The following is a 22,961-nucleotide window of genomic DNA, read 5'->3' as shown; positions in this document are numbered from 1 at the left end:
AAGGATCATAAACATCGATTCACTGGATTCCTCAGTTTCCTTAGTTGGGATCATCCTTCAATCTTGAGGGGTTGTTAAGTCGTGACACTACTAAGATATGGATTCCTCTGCCACCGCTTTATCCAAAGTACAATCTCTTCACAAATAACTCGCTTCAGGGATGGGGTGCATCTACCAGGGTCTACACACGGATGACAAGGCTTCCGTACACAATGTTTTAGTTTTTCTTGCTCTTCAAAAGTCAGTGCTTCATGGGTTGGGCTCATTAAGGGGAAAATTGTTAGGCTTCACTCTGACAATTCCATGGTAGTGTATTGTGTTTCTTGTTGAGGAGGCACTTGGTCCAGGGCTCCATGTTTTCAAATCATGGACCTCCTTTATCGAGACCACTCCTATCATATCACCCTACTAGTTTGCCATGTTCCTCAGATGATGATGGCAGTAGCAGATCAATGGTCTCAAATCAAACAGATTCTCACAACAAAATAGATGCTGCATCACAAGATTCTGTTGGATTGGCTCTCATTTTGTAATTCTGATTGGTGGGTTGGCCTCTCATTGAAACATTCAAATACTGGCAATTTGGTCTCCAGTAACTCACCTTTGGGCTTTGGAAATGGATCTATTCCATCAGGATGGAACAGGGTTAGAACTCTAGGCCTTCCTTCCAATTCGTATGTTACCCAAGGTACTAACTATGATTTGTTCCAACCCATTGTTGGGTACTGTTGATAATACCTTATTGGCAGCTACACCCTGGTATTTGCAATACCTTGAGGAGTGTCCACTTTCTCTTAAGCTGGCTATCCAGAAGCTCAAGCTTCAGGCATAAAGGTTATGCAGTCTTTTGCATGGCATCAGGGTTTAATTTGTTAAGTTTTCATGTATCTGTCTCAGTTTTTTTCTTAGTCCAAGATGAACATTTATCAATGAAAATGACATACATATCAGCAATGGTGTATTGAGAGGACGTTGAATCCATTTTGGACAGAAGTGCCAACCATAACTCGTTTTTTGACCTGGCTCTTAAGCAGAGGTTTTTGCATCTTCCACTTTTGCCCTGTTTAATGCAACCTTATCGACTACCATTTAATTATCGCAACTACATATTTTTTGAGCCACCAATACTCTCCAGATTTCTCAAGTCATTTTGGGTCCTTCGTTCCAAACAAACATTCCAGTTACCTAACTGGTATACTAAGGTTACATTAAATGCCCTTTCTCAACACCTGTTTGTGACCTGATTTTCATACTCCATGTATCACCTTTACCTGAAGGTTTATTTTTAGTTGCTTCTGACCTACAGACATTGCTGGTTGGAATTGTTTGCACTGTTTGTCCACGGACCACTTTATCATTCTACCTATGTCCTCACACCAGTTCTTCTTAGCAAAGACACTTTCAAAAAAGGAAGGGGATAAATCCTTTTCACCAATTCACTTTTTCTCACTTCTTTGACCGATCAGATTTTGATCATTGTCATGTTTAGTGAGGGTCTTGAAGGTTTTGTTGCCTGCACTAATGCCTTTAGAGATGCTAGGCAATGACTTTTTATTCTGGGCTCTACTTGAAGGCAACGAATCTTCTGTGAGTCACATCTGATCAGATTTATCACATTTGTATGTCCTTAATGGCCCAGTTGCCCAATACTTTAATCTCAGAGTAGTTGCATGATCTGGCAGTCATCTGAGGGTCTTTGACTACCCCTATAGCTATCTTGACCATTTCTGCTAGATTATACAGAGGGGTGAGCATTTACATTGCTACCTTTCAGGGTCCCTTACCTCATTTTTCCCTTATGGATTCTCTATATGGTTTTATATTCCAAGCTAACATCTACCTATTTATATAATCATCATAATATTACCTGTATAGACAATATTTTCCTGCAACAAGAAAAAAAATGCACATCATATTTCAGTATTTTAAGACTAACAATATACTTTTTTAAATCTTAAAATCGTGCATGGCCTAATGGTTAGGGTACTCAACTCAAAATCTGAATCCCATCATCAAACATGCTTTTCCTTTCAGCCATAGGGGTGTTATAATATGGCATTTAATCCTGCTATTCATTGGTAAATGAGTAGACCAAGAGTTGGCAGTGGATGGTGTTGACAATTGCCTTCCTTCATGTCTGTCACTGCTAAATTATGGATGGCTAACATAGATAGCTCTTGAGTACTTTTTACAAAATTCTGAACAAACCAAAACAAACTTAAAACCACTATATCCTTGTAGCATAAGAGTTAAATTACATTCAGATATTTCTTTGAAGCACCAACACACTCAAGGAGCACTAGGAAACTGCTAATATAAGAGAATAATGTATTTAAAGGGTTCAATTTTCATTAAATGGCTCTTGAGGTGGTGTGCCCACTTGTTAGGTGCCAGACAATGGATAAAGCTGTAATGAAATCTCATCTAACTAGGCCTTTGACATAAAATCTTTTCTTTTATATCTTTTGCCAGGTTTTTGGGACTAATTCTCAACTAACTGACAAGTGCTAATCAGTGGAAAAAGTTATGATTATTTATTATAACGCTGAAAGATTTAGTATCACTTTTTTACGAAAACAGTTATCTAAACAACATCTTAGATGAGCTTTATTGATTGCAAGATAAAGATTTGCATCTTTTAATTTACAAATGCTGTATCTTTGCCCTTTGAGATATAACGTCCATAGTTATCTAAACAACATCCTAGATGAGCTTTATTGATTGCAAGATAAAGGTTTACATCTTTTAACTTACAAATACTATCTCTTTCCTCTTTGAGATAGAACTTGCTTTGTATATTCAGAAAATTCCTTTTTTTATTGTTAACAAAAGGGAAAAATACTTCTGTTTGAATTAACCTAATAAATATAACACTGTAGTACATTTAGCATAGAAAGTACACAAAGGCATCCTACACCTTTAGTAGTTTGAAAATGCTTGTAAAATATCAAATGTATGTGGTGTAGCCAAAAAGTCCTCACAATATGGTATCTAATATGAGTGCTCTTGAGCTAACTTAAAACATTTTCAGTTATTTGAATAATTCATGTAATATGATAAATAGATATATAGTTTTGTTTCTTTTTCATGCAGAGCAGCACTAAGGGTTATAACATCCAAAGGAATGATTGTATTTTCTAGAAATTAATATGTTTTGTGATCTGAATGAGTAACTTATATACATCACATGAAAGACAAGGATTTTTTTGTTGGTTGGAATTTCAAAAACGATTACTTGTGTGTTGATTAAGTCCATACCAGTCTTTTTAACACATTTTCTTTAATGTAGGGTATTTACTATCATTAATGGATATTGTTTGACTTAACACTTTTCAAAATTTTATAAATTTATTACTAACAATTTTATCTTTGTTTTACTGAAAAAGCACAAATCCATTGCAGTCTAAATTCTGCAGTCAGCTTTTATACTGTTTGTTATACATTGTATTAAGTCTACTCTTAAGACTGCTTATAATTTGCAAGAAGCAAGCATTTTCATGATTACAATTGAATTTTTTCACTCTCTAAAATCTATATTTTGTATTTTTATTTCAGAGAAAATTTTCCATACTTTAAGACTGCTCCTCATGGCTGGAAGGTAAGTATTAGACATTGTTTAGTAATGCAAACTGTTTTTGAGGGTAGAAATTACCCTTTTTTGTGCTTTTATACCTGTAAAGTGTGTTTTGTATGTGTTTCTGTGCATGCATAGTTGCAAAAAACAAGGAATGATTTATAGGAATAGGCAATTCAGTGGAAAGAGATTTGAACTGTGGCATCTTACCTCTGCTATAAGTCATTAAATAATTTCTTTTGCTTTTACCAATAATCAGTATTTCTCTATTCACCTACATCTTTTTGATTTTATCATGATATAAAAGACTGTTTAGCTTATATATTATTGATAAATTTATTTTGTGAGTGAATATTTTATTATTGTTTAGTATTTATTATAATAAGAAATAAAAGCAGACAATTGTAGGAAGTTGTGTTTATAAGTCATTGATGTTGAGACTATCGAACCTCACGTGCAATACATTGATGTCAAGAATATAGAGATTTCTAGACGGCGGGCAGAAAATTAAGTCATAACTATATAATTAGCATGAGACGATTGGAAACAGCAGACAGACAATAGCAGAAGATAGTAAAGTTACAGAAAAGGAAAAGTTCTGTGTGAAGTTAACTACCGTAGAACTGATAGGCCTAACATTTAACATGTTAGAGTAAGACTAACAGTAGAAAAGGAGATAAGAATAATAATTTATTCTGTCAAAGTGTGGTTCTGAAGTGCACTTTGACAAAAGGAACAGAGGATATTTTAAAGAAGGAAGACCTAATGATTAAGGTAAATCGTGCCACAATTGTAAGTGAATCACACATTAAATACTAGTGCGATATTAATAGCGAAGATAGTTCGGCTTGTCAACTGAAATTCTAAAGTAATTGATTAGGCCTAAGTGGACTTTTAACAAGAAGAATAGAACTTTATATATATATATAGTGTCTATGATATGCCTATAATCTCTATAGTGGGAAGAATTTGTTGTACATATGTTTAATCTATTCCGAATATATATATTATTTTGAAAACAAGTGAAGTGTGTGCCGTTCATTTATCATTGAATTTATCGCCAACAAGTCACACACACCTGCTGTGGAAGAATCCAAAGCCCAACAACAACATATTGTATATTTATAATATTAAAAAATATAAGTAAATGTCTTTTATTTTGACAATTATCAAAAATTATATTTTAAATTCAGACAGCTTTACATTCTTTCATTTAGAGTATTTTTACATGACATTTAATATTTTTATCCTTTGTCTTTAGAACAATCATTATCATCTAAATGGTAGTTCTGTACCTCTGTCTGATTTTATCTAGATCTTAGTCAACTTTATGTGATTGCATTTTCTCATGGCACTTGTACACTGATATTTGAGTAATTGCTATGCCCAAAAATTGTAATGGCTTTTGTAGATTATGTGTAGCTCAAGATTTATTTTTTCAAGATTTTTATTTACTTATTGGAGTTATTCAGATGCTATGTTTGTCTTTTTTGAGATGTGATTCTACTTCAAGTGAATGTGCCAAGATTATATAATTTCTGAAGAAACAGTTGTAACAATTTCAAACATATCTCCAAAAGGTAGTACTGATTATTGTTGAGGTTGGTAACATGGTTTCCAAAACATACCTTCTCTCCCACTTATAGCTATTATTCGACTGCCAGGGTTTCTTTTTTTGCTCATCTAAACATTGGTCTGATTTTTTTCCCACTTGCTCCAGTCTTTTATACCCCACCCAATTGCCCTTGGCAATATTTATCTCATGACTCTCTCCAACTATGTCAATGTGCCCTCTATCCTGGTACTGTATATGAGAACTTCATTCAGATAATGTTATCACATTTTCTCAACAAAGCATTTAGGAACAGGTTTCTCTAAAAAAAGTACTACAACTGTCAGACATTGGGTGCAATTTTTACGTCGCCTCATTGATTTTCATAGAAAACAACAACAAAAAATTTTACAACATGCCGTTTTAAGGCATAAACTCCTGGGTTGCTGTTTCCAGCATGGAGGGTAATCAGACCTCCATATCTCACCTCTTATATCTATCATTTCTCAACAGTCAGATGGGTTCACTCTCACTTGAGGCTGTCCCTGATCTGATTCATAGTAAGATGGAGACATATATTCAGTCTGGGGGGTTCTGAAGCTGCTTTTTCCGATGATCCCGAACATTTTGGAGAGAATTTAGACTCTGTTTTTTCTGACACCTTCATTTACTAGGTTGGCTTATCATGAGGCGACTTTGGATCATCCACCTCCAGCTCCATTTCTTCAGTTAGTCAGTGGAGTGTGTGATTTTTGCAGATTTTCCAAATTGTCTTTGAGCCTACACCTTCCTTGCTGGTGGAAAAGTTTTAAGGGTGAATACTTAGTTCTTCCTCCATCACCTGATATTGCTGTTCATGCAGGGTGATTTTCTATTCGGTTACATGAAGTGATAGTTTACCACCACCAGGGAGATGCATATTTAGATTCCCAAAGATTAGATCTGCTTTTGGAAATGTGGGGTTCCAGAATGGAGCCTGTGATCAACTTGAACAGATCAAAATTTTCTCAATTTTGTCTGCCCCATATTACAGTTCTGAGATATTAATCATCTCTGCAAATTTTGTTGGAAGCCTCTCAGCAATCACTGCATCAGTTTGATGACGAGTTGGGATCTTTGTTGACATTTAACTTGGTACAATTGTTAGCTTATGCTCTTCATTTATATTCTTGGTTGCTTATTATTTGGATTTGTTGGGTAGAGATGTCTTTTTAGAGGGGATTTGTCTACTGGCTGCTGCCCTACATGAGACCTCTTTCTTCACCCCTTGATGTTTTCGGGTGTTGCAGAGGCATTAGAATCACGAATTGAAGTTGCCTGTTTGCATTTTTCATTGTTGTCATTGGCCTCTCGACTTTCTTCAATCCCTACAGGGAGTCACGGCTCTGTCCCTCTTCGTGTGTCTCGACCTTCGACATCAATCCCTCGATCTGTTGGCACTCAGATTAGATTCTGTTCTTATCAAAGAGGCTCCTCCACTTGGGTGGACCATCATCAGTGGTATCAGTATCTACCCTGTGCTGATGGGGTTAGTGGGGGTTCAGTTACCACATTTTCTGGACATGTGGCATTCCTTTACCACAGATTCATGGGTACTACAGGTTCTTCCATCAGGGTTGGTGATTCAGTTCACATCACCACCATTATCCCCCCAATTTGTAGTGTTTCCACCTCTAACGGATCTTCAGATTGTGGACCTTTGTTCCAGGACTATCAGAGAGTTATTGGTCAAGGGTTCAGTAGAGAGAGTCAACCCTGTTCTTCCAGGATTTTATTTTCATCTATTTGTTGTGCCCAAGAATATGGGAGATTGGCATCCAATCATCGAACTTTCTTATCTCAATTGATACTTTGATCCTTCTAGGTTCATGATGGAGTCATTCCTCACCCTATGTTGGCATTTTTCACAAGGTCTGTGGATCACCAAGTTTGATGTTGCAGACACTTATCTCCACATTCCCATAGCTATCTATGTTTCATGCACAAGGGTCAGGTACTGCAGTTCAGGGCTCTACCCTTTGGACTAGCATCTACACCGTATATGTTCTCCAGAATAGTACAAGCTTTTTCTTCTTACCTTCATTCTTTAGGCCTGTGCACACACACCACTATATGAACGACTGGTTACTCCTGGCACTATCTTGTCAGTTGGCGGAATGTCATAGTCAGATCCTCCTTTCAGAAACCACCAAGGCAGACTTTATTATCAGAGTTGAGAAATCTATTCTCATGTCAACTCAACACATTGTCCATATTGATGTCTTATTCAACTTGTATCGAAGTCCAGCAGTCAAACTTTTATTCACACCTCCTTCTCCCATTGTGCAGGTGGTTCTTTCTCTTTTGGGGATGTAAGTATCACTCAAATCTCTAATTGCTTTGGGAGTAGCACGTATGAGATCCCTTCAGTCGGCACTATGCAACCAATGGATCATGAACAACAATCTACTGGGTCACCCAGTCTACTTATTCAAGATCAACATCTTAGATCTTGAGTGGTGGTTAGATTGAAAAAATAGTATAATAGGTGTTCCTCTACTGCTACCTCGTCTCGAGATCTATCTCCCACAGATACCTCACTTCAGGGGTGGAGTGTGTAAATCAACAGTCAGGAATTCTGGGGCCTATGAACGGATGATGAAGCTTCCCTCCACATCTTACATTTCCAGTCAGGGATCCTTGTATTTGAACATTGTATCTTTTTTATTGGGCTCACTCCCATCATACCAGCCTATTATCTTACCATGTTCTGTGGTAATGAATTTCATAGCAGATTCTCCTCACCAAATGGATGCTACATTGCAGGTTTTGTTGTGGATTTGTTCTCGGTTCGAGATACCAATGATTGATACATTCACTACTCGTTGGAACTCTCAACTACGGGCATTTTGGTTCCTGGTACCTCATCCTTGGGCATTGGCAATAGGTGAATTCATTCAAGACTGGACAGGATTGTACCTCTGTGCCTTCCTACTGATTTCTTAGTGTTCTGTTTAAGGTTTGGACCACATTATGCACCCAAACATTCCAAATCTCAAACTTCATACATGGAAGTTATGCAGTCCTTTACATATCATTGGGGTTTAACTTGTAAATTTGCCATGTATTCGTCTCAGTCTCTCCATAGACCCATAGTGGACATTTATCAAAGGAAATAACATACTTATTGACAATGGTGTCTTACAAGGAATTAGATCTCACTTTGTCAAATGTGCAAGCCATAGCTCGTTTTTTGACAAGGGTTTAGCATCATCTACAACTGCCTTATATAAGGCAGCTTTATCGACTACATTACATACTTAAATAGTCGGAAAATATTTGAGTCTCTAGTGCTCTCTGGCCTTCTCAAGTCATTTTGAGTCCTCCATCCCAAAAGGCCTTTTCAATTACCTAACTGGGATATTAAGGTATTTTTTTTTATAAAAGAGTTAGCACAAAGGATCACATATAAAGTGTAATAGACTTAAAATAAGACCCAAAACTCAAGCGCTTTCAAATAGTTGACTATTCTTCTTCAGGAGAACAAAGGGACATTAAGGTGGTATTACATGCTTTGTATCAACATCCATTTGAGCCATCAGCATCATATACCATATATCACCTTTCCCTTAAAGTTTATTTTTTGTTGTGGACATCATCAGTCAGAGTTGTTTGCAGTACATGTGCACAGGACTCTTTATCACTTTACTGATGTCCTATACCTTACCTAAGACTGGCAGCAAAGGAAGGGGATAAATTATTCTCACCAATTCATTTGTCCACCATTTCTCACCCCTATGACTACTCGGACCCCAATCGCATTTTATGTCCAGTCAGAGCACTGAAGTGTTATGTGGCTCACATTAACTGCTTTAGAGGTGATAGATGACTTTTTATTCATTGGGATCCTTCAGTTTATCCCTGATTACCTGGACGAGGTGGGTTTGAAAATTGATCCATATTGGTTATTATGGGCTCTCTTTGCTGGCAAGGAAACTTCTGAATGTCACATCAGATTTGTCACATTTCTGTATCCTTAGCTGCCCAGTTGAATTGCCCACTGGAGGACATTGTGCAGGCTGGTATGTGGACTTCTCCCAATACTTTTATCTCACATTAATTGCATAATTTGGAAGTTTCTTCTTGTGAGGGTTTTTGACTACACCCTCTGGCTATCTTGACCACATCAGCTAGATTATTAGGAGAGATATTTTTTTACTCCTCTTGTCATTTTACTTTACAGGGCCCATTACCTTTTTTTTAATGTGGTGAGTGTTGCCCAGGCAGGTGTACTTTTATCAAACCAATTCCACACAAGCAACCACTAACTCAATATACTTTATACAGGTTGCAACAGGCTCTGTAGAAATGAGGTGATCCATAAAAACCACCTAGAGGCTGACCAGGTGGTATTACTCTACTATGCTGGGCTGCCACTCATGAACTATCATGAGTAAAGCATAAGAGGAACCTGCTGGTCTTTGGATTGAATACATTGGGGTCGGTTTGCTTTTAATGAATTTAGGGAACTTGGTACACCTGTTGCACTCTTTCTAGAGCACTGTTCTTCAGGACTCTCCAACATGCATTACCCCCAGATTTTACAAGTGAGCTTGGGATTCCTTACCACACTTGATTTCCAGTCAGTGGGGTGTTGGACAGAGGCCTTTTCTTCAGAGCATTAGAGTGAATTCCTCCAATCTTTAAGAAGAGAGCAAAGTTGAGGGCCCTACTACCCAGATCCCTGGTTGTTTTTACCAAATGTCAGTAGGAGTGGCACCATCTACATGAGAGCCTACTCGTAATACCAGTACAGATTTGATGCTTAACTATCTGGTTGGGTTGAGAGTGGCCCTTTTTTTTGATCAATATTGGTTCAATACATTGTTCATGGAAGAAGGTCCACTGTGTTCTCATAATTCTAAATGCAGGGTGGTCCCATCTTGGGTCCTTGGTTGAGCACAGTTGTTAAAATTCCTCTTCATAATTCTGGAAGCAAGTGGAATTTACCTTGCTCATATTTTTGGCGAGTAAGGATGAATGTTCGTAATTCCAAAGCAGATGAGTTATGTTTCGTTAAGGGTGAGTAAGGCATACATGATCCCGTCAATTGTAGCCTGGGGTTTTGCCTTTCAGACTTCTTCAAGTTGAGGAGAAGGTTTGTCAACTTCAGTGTTGGTTACTTTCTCATCATGATTCTGGTGCCTTGGAATGCATCATTCTATAGCTACAGGTTGGAATCCCTTCATAAGTATACACATATATATATATAATTTGCAGTGCAATTGCCCTAGCCACCAACCCCTTTCATTCCAACCCAGAGCAGTGGAACCTCAGCTGTGTGGTTGGAGGTGGCCTATAGTGATGATCACTCAGGTACAATTTCACCCGTGATACAAGAATTAAGTTCCCAGTGAAGAGTTTTCCTGTTCTGGATGTAGTGCGGTTCCCCCTCACTATGGTGCCAATTTTCTGTTGACACACCCATAACCTATGCAGCCACTTTCTGTATGGATAATGCCCTCACCAGCCTCTCCACCTTTTTAATATTGGATTCTATCTATAAGTGTGAGAAGAGGTAAGTGTGTTTTGGAAGTTAACATTTTTTTAAATCAAAAATGTATTTCCAATAATACTACCTCCTCTCACACTCCTGACCTTCCTCCCCACTAAGAGCCAATGTTAGAGATCAGGATTGAGTCAGTCTCAAAAAAGTGATAACATTATCTGAATGAGGTGCTTATATACAACACCAGGATAGAGAGTGCATTGAGGTGGGCAGAGAGTCATGAGATAAATATCTCCAAGGGAAATTGAGTATGGTATAAAGGACTGGAGGAAGTGAGAAAGAAATTGGACCCATGCTTAGATGGGCAAAGGAAGAAACCTTGGCAGTAAAATAATACCTATGTGAACCATCCAGAATCTTTAAAATATTTGGTGTTAGTTTTCCTCTCTAAAATAGTGTTGACAGCTTCCTTTATAGTAACACAATGGAATTTAGGTTAACAGTTTTTTTCATCACCCCCCCATGCAATTGGTACAACCATATCAGGCATCATTATTTATGCTAATTGCTTAAGCTAATATCACTTGATGCTAAATGTTCTTTAGTTAGGATAGTTTCATAAAATTCAATAAATTTGTGCTAAAAAGTTGACAATAAATAATCAGTAATAACCATCTACTGTATGATTCGTTTGAAAACTTTAGCTAGAAACTGTTAATCTAGTTTGCTTGGCCTAACCAATATTTATGCATGCATCCTTTCATCTTATAGTTTTGCTGTTCTGAGTTAACCGCCTTTAATCCAAATGACAAAAAACTAAAATCGGTCCACTTTTACTATTAGGTGAAGCTGTAGTAGAAATGTTAGACTGATTGCTCACGTGTGTTTTTGCATAGGCATGCGCAAAAATGTTTGTTAAATTTGAGTGATTTTTGTTGTATAACGTTGCACATGTGATTTATATTTACACCAAATGAGACTCCTATTTTTAGGTTGTAAAGATAGATCAAAGTACCAAAATTGAAAAAATCCATGGAAGTTAAGTATTTTTTCTATCAGATAAAGTTTCTATACTGTTGGTGCAAAGAAAAAAATAGGAAGAAACTCAATCAAAATTAGAGATGGTATATCTCAGTTATTTCTTAATGGATTGCCTTGAAATTTTGTATTTGAAGTAAGAGTCCAGTAGAGCACATCCACTGAAAATATGTGATACATTGGATTACCACAGTCTGTGATAGAGAAGGTGGAAATTCACTAAACTATCACTCCTGTTAATAACATACAGTGTGTCCTGCAGAATGTTGTTTTGGCCTCATGTGTGTCTTGATTGTACCATCATCACTTCTCTATTTGGCTTTTACTTTTTTGTGCTCATGCCAGTGATTAATCCTGCGTTTCTTGTTGTCTTTATTCACTTTGTGAAAGATTTTTTTTTTTCCTTTCCACATTATAAAGGTGAAAGTTCATGTTACTGCTACTTCATCTGATGTGGAGCCATGAGACTTTGATCTGGCTAGATTGCTACTTTGACATTGGACCTCTCATCTTCTGTTGAGGAGGTGTCAGCCATGGATGATCGGAAGTTAGTCATATGTGTGATCTGATCCATCTTCTTACTTGATTATTGTCTCATATCAATCATCAAGAGGTCACTTGGTCTCCTTCCATCTGTTTTCACACACTAGATTTTCCTTTCTGGGCCCAATCAAGACAAGTTAGTTTTATTGCTTGTCATATCCCAGGTGCCCTGAATCATGTTGCCAATCATTTTTCGCAACCTGACAAGATTCTTCCAATGGAGTGGTTCCTTGATCTTCAGATATTCAAGTGGCTGTGTTCTCAGCTGGGCACTCCCCTTCTGGATGCCTCTGCCACTTATCTCAACAAAACTTCCCCTGTTTTGTGTCATGCAGCTCTGACTGTAGACATGCATAGACAGGAATGGTCCAACCTTTTCCTTTATGCATACCCTCTTATTCATCTTCTCCCCATGTGCTTTCTCTTATTTTGATCACTCTGTGTTTGGTCCTCTTGATAGTTCTGCATTGAGTGGTTTAACTTTGGTTTCCTCTGTTGAATTCTCTTCGGTCTTCTCCTCCTTTTTTTCTTCTCAACCATGTTCCTTTCTCTATCATCTAGTGATACCCACACTCCATCTTCTTGCTTGGGTTTTGTCTGGACACTCTTCATGTGTAGCCTTCCTCCTTTCTCATTGTGTTTGTTCTTCTTCCTTCCTTGTTTATCAACATAAATGGTGCATATTCCGTAGTTGGTCTCTGCATCATGGCTTCTCACCTTTCTGAGTTTTTCACAGAGCTATTTGACCAGAGCTTATCACTTTTGACTATTGCTGGCTATAGACCAGCATTGTCAAATAATTTTTGGGTTTCCCATTCTTGTCACATATTCTAATTGACTGTCCTTTTTCAATCCTTTCACCTTCTTTGCCTTCCTTGTTCTACCATCCTCCCTGAATGTTGTTCTCCATGCCCTTACCCTATCTCCCTTTGAACCTGTAGCCTTTTTTTTGTATCATCCCTTGCTTCAGACTTATTTCTTACTTCCTTTTCCTTGCGGATGTCTACAGTCAGACAACTATGCTATAGATGCCTCCCATATTCTTTTCCATCATTCATATCTTCTTCCTTATCCAGACCATACTATTTATCCCCAAAACATAAGTAACATGGGAGGGGGACAGCACATTTGCCCCTATCTCCCTTCCATCCATTGTTCACCTTTATTCTTATTCTGATCCTGATTGTCTCCTCTGTCCCATATAGGCAGTTTGCTGTTATTTAACCTGCACTGCTCCTTTTTGTGGTTCCCACTCATGGCATTTTATCCCTTGGAACTTCTACCCAAAATCTTTTTCCCATTACTCTCACAAGTTGGCTATGTCAGCTCATCCACCTGGCATATACTTCTTTGGACAGGGATTATTATTGACTATTCCAGGTTTCTTTCCACACAATTCGACACTTCCCTCTCTCTGGCTGCTCATTTTTGTTGTCCACTGGAGGAGATAGCATATGTTCTACCTCACATACTTTCATTGCACATTACCTTCATCATATGACTGTCTTCTTCTTCAGGATATTGTTTGCCTACTGTCGCCATTCTCCATATCCCTTACTGAGTAAATTTGTTTCTATTTATATTACCTTTACAGAGGTCCTTTTCTACATCTAAGGATCTCTCACTCTTAGTCAAATAATCTTAAAATTTATTTGAGCTATATGCATAATTTCACATCTTTACCTTTTCACTTAGTTTATTTTTAATGTTTTATTTTCCTTTACTATTCTTTACTGTCAATTGTTTATGTCAGCATACATCAACAGGTGTCTGTGGGCAATTGGGTTATACTAAAGATATTATTAAACCTTTCAAATATGAATTTTGAAACACAAATAATACATAATTAACTAAAATACAAAAGTAAAATCTAAATATAATTTAATTGTCTATCAAACTAATATATATAAGGTGAGAAAAAAATAACTAAGTCAGTAAGTGCTAGAGACAACAAACCTTCAACAATGCTTTAGCAGTTTGATGATCTTATGAATGAAGAGTGTGCACCAGTTTTAAAATAACAATTGAGAGATTGCAGTTTAAAATTAGCTCTTTCTATTGGTTATAAACATTTACTTCAAATATGTAGACATTTGTGTAGAACTTCCCTTTCTAATTTAGAAGATGGGCATGTCTACTGTCAGAGGGGAGAAAGATATATAGCTTTGTTTGACGAACTGACCAGATGGAATTTGAAACAAGTGATGGGTAGAGCTCTGACACATAGTTTTATATCTAGACATCCATGTACACTACAGACACAGCATTATTGAAGTAACAGAAACAAATGGTAATATATTATTGAGCACTAGCGTGTCATGTGACAACAAAACTGAGGAAATGAATAATGTTTGATTATTGAGATGTTGTTTAAACTGCAATCACATGATAGAGAGCAATGACTTGCTAGTATAATGAACTAGTCAGTGCTGTTGTTTTTTTTGGGGGGGGGGGTGCTTAACACCTTAGATTTTCAGTCTTCATTGCTTTTCTGTAATTACACTCTTGTGTTAGTAATACATTGGTTAGTGTCATGTTAATTAATTCATCAATCAAAATTAGTGTTTTGATTATTCAGTTTATGATGAAGAAGTTTCTTCCTTTTCATTGGTCCCTTTCCATCATATAATGGATGACCTAGGTCAGCATCTTTGACACCTTTCTCCTTATTCCAATTATCTTATACACATATTGTTTCCTTCATTTCATTCACTGGAATCAGGTGTACCAGTTTCAAACTCCCTCATTTGGCATTGCTTTATTTCCTTATATCGTCAACAGAACCATGGGAATATATATATATATATATATATATTTGCTTGTCACATTCTCATAGCTTTGGACATCATTTACATTATTACCTGGATGACTGGCTGCTCCTCACCTATTCATGGAAGGCCTCCTTATTACCCATATCACTTCTCCTCCAAGAAGTGGCTCATCTGGGTTAGCTGATAAAGTTTTCTAACCCATTCCTGGCTCTGACTCAGTACTTGATACATCTTGTAGTCTTTTTACAATTCTTGACTTAGTCAGGAGATAGCTCAAGGCTAGTGGCACATGCAAAATTTAAAAGGCAGACATGCAAGAATAGCTACTGTGTGAAGAGAGGTATCTATTGGAAATATATTTTCATTTAAGGAAAATGTTAACTTTATGTTTTCTTAGTTTTGTACAATTTATAATAAAATATTGTACCAGTTAAATTTCTTATAAACTCACACTCACAGGACAAATCATCTTTCACTCTGGTTTACAGAAATGTTTTATCAATATCAGCTTTCATTTGTTCAAAAATGAAATGCTTTTGTTGTTAATAATGAATTAATAATCTTATCATTGAGACAGATTTGAAAATGGCTGTGTTGGTTATTTAGCATACTTGAAATGAGGCAAAAGGATGTTTCTGTTTTAATGTTGAACAAGTTTGAAGTTGTGCTGCAGTACATCAACCAGGTTTGTTTTACATGATTTTCATTGGGCTTTTTTTTCTTCTTCTCCTTTTACTTTATTTTCATTTGGCTTCTTCTTTTTTTTTTCTTTTATGTTTGCAGAGTTTTTCCCATACACTGATGTGCTTATCCATGATGTAAAATAGTCCAAAGAGTATATATCTTGAAGTTATCACATAGTGTATTTGAGTTCTGGGGATTGTCTCAAAATATGAGAGTATGGGAAGAAAAACAAAAAAAAATGAATTATCTCCTGACTGATTTTAGATATGTTATGAAAGTTCAGCTAATGAATTTTCAAATAAAGGTTTTTGATTCAAGTATTCATGATGTTGTATTCTAATTTTGGATATTAGTTTCAGCATTAATATGGTTTTAGGGAGGGGTTTGATACATCACTATTGTGGTAAAAATGTTTCATAAGCTTATGCTTTTTTTTTGGATAAGCCTATTCCTGTGAATGTTGCTCATCATGATTTTCAGAAAACATTTGATAAGGTACTCCATTAAAAACTGATTACACTTATATAGGTAAAAATGTATGTAAGAAATTAACCCAGTTGTAGAAATCAGAATATGACAACAAGTGAGTAGTTAGTTAAATTTGATTATTAAAATATCTTAAGAAATATGGTGTATAATGTTTATTATTTCTTATCAATAATATTGATTTCTAAGGAGATCACTAGGCTTAGTTTTGATATTTGGATGTTGTTTCAGTATTGAAAAATATAAAGGCAAGCATGTAATATATAAAGATTCAGAAAAGCCTTGTTGTGATTTTAAGTTGTTTATTTATAGAAAGAAAAATCTAAAAATTATTGCTGACCAAAGCTTGAAGTATTCTAGGTTCTTCCCTTGGAAGTATTGAGTTTAAGAGGGTTTTCTTACTATTTTGTTTGAAATATTTTCTTTTGCTTTATTTTCATTATTATAGGATGAATATTAACCTTATGGAAAGAGTGTATAGTCATCAAAATTATACCTGGTTTAAATCATATTTGCAATAGTTTTTGCATGATCTTACAAGAACTAGAGATGATATGATGCAGTTTTTAAAATTGTTAAGAGATTAGATAGGTTATAGGTAGAAAGTCATTCTAATTTGATAAGGTTAGTCAAACTGATTTAAATATTAGAAGTATTAATAAATACAGGTTTTTGAAAGCTACAAGCAGATTTGTTATTGGGCATCCTTGTGTCCTTGATTAAAACTTAACTTAAGGAATAGTGTGCTGATTATGTGATGTGTATGTGATAACAGTTTGGATTTTGTCAAGTTTTTATCAGAGAAGAATATTTCAATGAAAAGATACATTTAAATGTGTTGTTTTTTTAAATACATTTTCCTAGAATTCAATGTTTCAAATTAATTTTTTACTTAGCTTTTGTTCCCATGTGTATTAAAGAAAAATACTATGTATACATTGAAAAGAAGAGTTGGTAATGGCATGTAAAAAAAAGTGTTAATGCATGTATGTTTGGAAAGTGATTTGTGTGTATGTCTGTGTGATTATATGAAAAAGAGTATTATATGCTTGAAAAGAGTGCTGTGTATACTTTCATGTGTGATGTGAGAATGCATATTTTGTTGATTGGAAAATGTATACTGTATAAATGTATTGGAAAAGAATAGTGCATTTGTGTGAGTATTTAAGTATTTGGAAAGTTAAAACTGTACTATAGACTAGAAAGAGTAGAGTGTGTGTAGAGAGAAAACTGTGAACTTAAACGGATGTAAAGTAAATACTGGCCAATGTTTTAGATGTCAGTTCACCACTGATCATATGACACAAAAAAAAGACTTCTAAAGTGAATAACATATCAGGTAAAGATTAAAAAATGTGAGTAGTATTATGGTGAATTGTGCACTGAAAGTTTCTCTAACTGTGGGCCCAAGTCATCTCACTGTAGGTTACTGTGTATCTGTACCTGGTTAGAGAGTGAAGACTCGTACATGGCTGAAATTTTAATTATAAGTGATGTAACATTTTTTCAATAAGTACTTTATAATGTGTGTATTTATTTTTAATACTAGATAAAAATAAGCCTTTTAATTTTATATACATAGTAACTTTTAATTTTATACTGCAGAACTCTGTGAGGCATAATCTGTCTCTGAATAAGTGGTTTGAGAAGATTGAAAAACCAGTTAGCGGTGACAAAAACCAAAGAAAAGTTTGTCTGTGGGCCATGAATCCTGCCAAAATCAACAAACTGGATGAAGAGGTTCAAAAGTGGAGCAGAAAAGACCCTCTGGCAATTCGTAGGAGTATGGCAAAACCTGGTAAGTGAATTTGTTTTTATTCTTACTTCATGAAGTCATAATTAGCAAAGATGTCATTGCTTAATGAATAATTGGATAGTTCTTATTTCAGTTGTATATTTACTAATGAACTGGATACAAATAATATGTACTGAAGTGTTGAATGCATTGTGTGTTTATTGGCAAGTTATGTCTATTTTGTTTACAGATGAAATACTGTCTGATAGGTGCTAGATGTATTATATAATTACATATGCCAAGTGGCTTCATGTATTATACTGAATGACTAACATGTTGTAATTATTAATTTGTTGATTATATGTTTATTGTATTTAATAACCATTCATGAGGTATAAACTGGATGTATCTTATGTTTGATAATAAGATTTACTATTGCATATTATAGTATTCCATATTGTAACTAACTACCAGTATTTTTATATCTATTAACTATGTTTTATACAAGTAAAGAAAAACTTTTCAAAAAGGAAGTAAAGGTAGGAATGGCTAATATCAGTTCTTCAAGAACAATGCAAACAAAATAGTAGTGATGGCATTTGCATCATTCGTATGTAATAGCACAGGCATGCAGTGTAATAGAATGTTAATAAATAAAAATAATATAAATTAAACTCAGTTGTGATTGAATAGTTATAATATTGCTATATCTTAATTCTTGCTTGTATACTGTATAGTATTGTAAAGTTCTGATGACCTATTGAGGAGATATTTAACATACAGTTTCAATGAATAATCAGAGCCATCCCTACACAGGCAATGCTACTGCCTGCCTGATAATAATTATTTAATTTTTTGGATTAAATTTTCTGATTACCTGTATTTTAGTATTTTATATTTTCTGACTGATTATTGATGTCTAGTGACTAACTTGATAAAATTTACACATGTGACTAGTTAGAAATGTTCTATATGAACTGACTGGTTAGACTCAGCTTTTTTTTGTCTGACATGTAAAAAAGAAAAAAAAAATTGTTAGAAATGTTACATATTTTTCTGCACCTCTAAGAGCTACTACTCCCATACGACTGCTGTAGAATTTCCTGTGCATGCCACAAGCCTCGATTAACTCCCACACTTATACCTGTCTATAAGTATTGTGCCAGCCTATGATGTAATCCTCATAATGCTGTAGCCCACTACTAGTAGGAGAGCAGCATTACCTCCATGAGCCTAGTATGTAATCATAGGCTCATTCTTTCCATAGCTCTGCCTATGATTAGACATGTTTCTTCCTGTGCTTTTTGCCTTAATTAACTGCCTTTTCTTTTATAGTACTATATAGCTTTTTTCCTGTTGCACTTGTGTTCCATCCACCTGATTCAAACTTTGTTTCCTCTAACCACCACATTTCTACTTTAGGCTACTTTTAATAACACATACTAGGCATTTTCTCAAACTGACTCATTGGCAATTGTAGGCACTTTTTCTGTTAATGGTATTCAGTTTTGTTCCTTTAGCTCTTTCTTTGTAGAGTACATGCCTTTGTGTTAAAGGTTTTAGATTTCACTCCATGGCAAGGTACTTTCGGCATTGCGGATAACTCATCTCCCATAATCTTATTGAGTTGTGATGAACCATGGTGTACCAACAAGTCAACTGATGTTATTCCTCTTTCATGCATCAGATGTTTGGTTCCCTTCTGCCTATTTCTTCTCTAGTTCACATCCCTAGTTGCTTTGTTCTTTGCCTTTTGTGCATCCTACCTCATCTATGGATGAATTTGGCCAGCTCTTCCACCTTCAGCCATTGTTTCTGGCTCTTCTCTCCCTGTTCAAGAACAGATACTTTATATTATTCTGTTTGTTATGTTCATGAATCAAGTATGTGATTATTCTATATTATTTTACCAATATATCATAATGCCTCTTTGGTTGTTTTACTTCATGTGCCTCCTATTTAACTTTGCATTATCTCGCATCTTTTTTGTCCTACTTGTCTTTGTGACTCCTTTGCTATAGCCTCAGTTCATAACCCTTTTATATTTCACACTCCCCATCTCTTTTGTCCTTTCTTTCTGCTAGAAGTACTCTTCTTGCTCTTTCTTTCCAGCTATCAGTGTGTTTTTGTATATCTTTACCCTACTCCTTTACTTTATCTGTACCCTTTATGTCCCCACTTAGGCTCTTCATTACAATCCCAATAGTTTTGGTGGAGATGCCTATTATTTATTTACCATTTTAGTTTCCATTTTTTCCCCTTCTGGCTTTATTTAAGCTTGGTTTCTTTGTTCTGGAGACTTCCCCATTTGTGTGTCTGCATACTTTCCTCCTATATCTGGGACTATTGTCTTAATCATTTGCTTCCAGACAGTCTTTGGGGCTGTTCCTGTCTTCTTGGAATCCTAAGAGCTACTATTCCCATACAACTGCTGTAGAATTTCCTGTGCATGCCACACTTATACCACTTTGAGTTTCTAGTTGCCTTTAATTAACTGCCTTTTTGTTATAGTACTACATAGCTTTTGTCCTGTTGCACTTGTGTTCCATCCACCTGATTCAAACTTTGTTTCCACTAACCACCACATTTCTACTATAGGGTACTTTTAACAACACATACTAGGAATTTTCTCTAAAGCAGACATACTAGAAAGATAGCTTAATTGTGTGAGGAGGTGAGTATCTATCAGAAATACTTTTTTCAGATATGGAAAATGTTAACTTCCATGCAATGTGAATAAGCAGCATCAATGAGACTACACAAGGAAATAAAAACTAAGCCTCATACACACATGTGAGAAATGATGTTTAGATTAATTATTATTTTTAACTCTAATATTTTTATTTTATTTTTTCATGTTAAAAGGTAATGCCAGTTGAAATAATATTCACAGTAACATCAATTACTTTTTTGTAGTTGTTGATGCAGTTTCTTAGTCCTGTGTCTGGCAAATACATTTAATAGATATAAGATAAATTAATATAATAGATTTTACTTAGAATTTTGGAAAATGAATCCACTGAGAAAAATGTTTTTCATTATTCCAAGAAAGTCTACAACAAACACAATCAGATATTCTTGGCAACACAGTAAATTAAAATAACAAAGTAATTCCAATTGAAATATTGAGTGTGTCTTATTCTTTGTGTTTACAGAATAGTTATGTATCTATATATTTCTGTGCTATTTTATATTTACTGAAGAATTGCTATATATATATATATGCAAATTTCCATCCATTCAAAAGTGGACTTATGATTTGAGGAATATGAAACAGCCCTTTATCAAGAGAAATATTCATTTTATAACATTGTTAATGTATAAAACCAATGAATATAATATTTTTGAAGAAAGGAATTTTCCAAGTGGAAAAAACTTATACAACAGATCACTTAGGAGACAGTGATTAGTTCTGAAATCACACCCCCAAACAAATTTGAAGCAATGCCTTCATCTTCAGAGTGAAGGATGTGGTTATGAATGAGAACCCTCTGACCCATAAAGTCATTGCAGTTAAGCTGGGTATATCTCTTGGGATTGCTTATAAGGATTTGAAGTTGATGAAGCTGACAAGCTCAAAAGCTTTCAGCCACACATCTAAATCAGTAGCAGAGGTGTATGGGCAGTGAAGGACCACTGCAGTGAAAGCTGTCAAGACATATGGTATACCATTGACCTCACCAATCTTTCACAAATACCTGGTACAGTGGAAACTGCAATATTGGCCAGTAATGGTATTAACCAAATGTACACAGGTGGAGGGTCAAAGTGGACATGCCACAACCTTTACAGAGTGCCATTCAATATGGTGTTAAATATTTGATGTTGGAGTTATAAACCATTCATTTTATCCTGCATTGCTGAGTTAGCTACAGTTGATGGTAGAAGAGAGTAAGTACCAGATACAGTATACAGGGATACAGAAAAACTGTACATATGCATTTATGAGGTTCTAGAGGTTATGCAAATGCAGTATGCTAATGCAAAATAGATAAAAGTATTCTCATTCTTAACATGCACATCACCTTGCATTCCATCTTGTCAGAGTCTGAGTTAGACTTACATGGTCAATTCACAGATATATTTGGAATAGAAATATATTTGTAACACATCTGATTTTTTTGTGTACAACATACTTGTACACTTTACTAAAGCTTACCACATTTTGTGTAGATACACATAGTACATTTTGAATTATATTTAACATTCTTTCTTCAATTGAACTGACCCCCATGCACAGTTTGTTAAATTATATAGTAGTTCTAAAGATAGAATATGATGACTTGAAAGATTGTATAAAGTTTAATTAACCTTTTGAATTAAGTATGATAGGATTCTATAGTTCACTACATTTTTATAGTTTCAACTGTGATGTGCTTGCTGAACCAAGAATGTTAGTTTTGAGCCTTAGCCTATTAAACTCTCTTTTATCCAGAGGCTCTGTTCAGTAATACCAGTGGACATTTCAAATGTGAAATATGTCACAAAAAACATTCACAAGCATGTAAGTTGTATGTTTAAACCTAATTGTCACCTTAGATTTTTCTTTAAATGTAAGGACAAAATTCCATTTTTACAACCACCTTGTTTCTGTTAGCAAAGCTATATTACTTCTACTAAAAGAAAATTATTAACAGGTGTGAAAGAACATGCTAACATAAGATCACCCACTAAGTCAAATATACCTTGGCAAATGTCACATGTTGTCCATTCCAGTTCATTTTAATATCTTAGACAGGTCTAATAATGAACAGAGCCTCTGAATAAAAGAGAGTATATATACACCTGGAAAAAAGTCAAGCACCCCCGTGTTTTTTCAAGTCATTCAGATTCGACGTTCTTGTGACTGATTATAAATTACCATTCAATCTAAACGTGTTTATCAAATGAAATTATGTATTATTGGGCACAAGAAAACAAGATTATCACCGTAAAATAACAATTTTAATTTACATGTCATGACATCAAAAACGGTATTGAATTGTCAAATCACATTACAAAATGTCAACCATGACCCACACATTGATAATTAGTCATCGAAAAGTCAATATCGGGTATATCCACCGTTTGCCTGGATGATTGCTGCAATC

The 22,961-nt window shown here is 35.3% G+C and overlaps 1 protein-coding gene across 1 annotated transcript in view; it reads left to right on the top strand.

The window, feature by feature from the left end:
* Nucleotides 1-22,961, top strand: part of LOC106470208 (forkhead box protein O-like) — a 40,414-nt gene that overhangs the window by 5,977 nt on the left and 11,476 nt on the right. Inside the window, exons 2-3 of the mRNA XM_013930746.2 lie at nt 3,556-3,598; nt 17,742-17,934. Coding sequence (XP_013786200.1) covers nt 3,556-3,598; nt 17,742-17,934 — 236 coding nt within the window. The remainder of the gene's footprint in view (nt 1-3,555; nt 3,599-17,741; nt 17,935-22,961) is intronic.

The sequence above is a fragment of the Limulus polyphemus genome, unplaced genomic scaffold, assembly GCF_000517525.1.
Source record: "Limulus polyphemus unplaced genomic scaffold, Limulus_polyphemus-2.1.2 Scaffold3877, whole genome shotgun sequence".
Lineage (NCBI taxonomy): Eukaryota > Metazoa > Arthropoda > Merostomata > Xiphosura > Limulidae > Limulus > Limulus polyphemus.
Note: the sequence above shows the minus strand (reverse complement) of the source record. Positions and strands in the feature narration are given on the sequence as shown.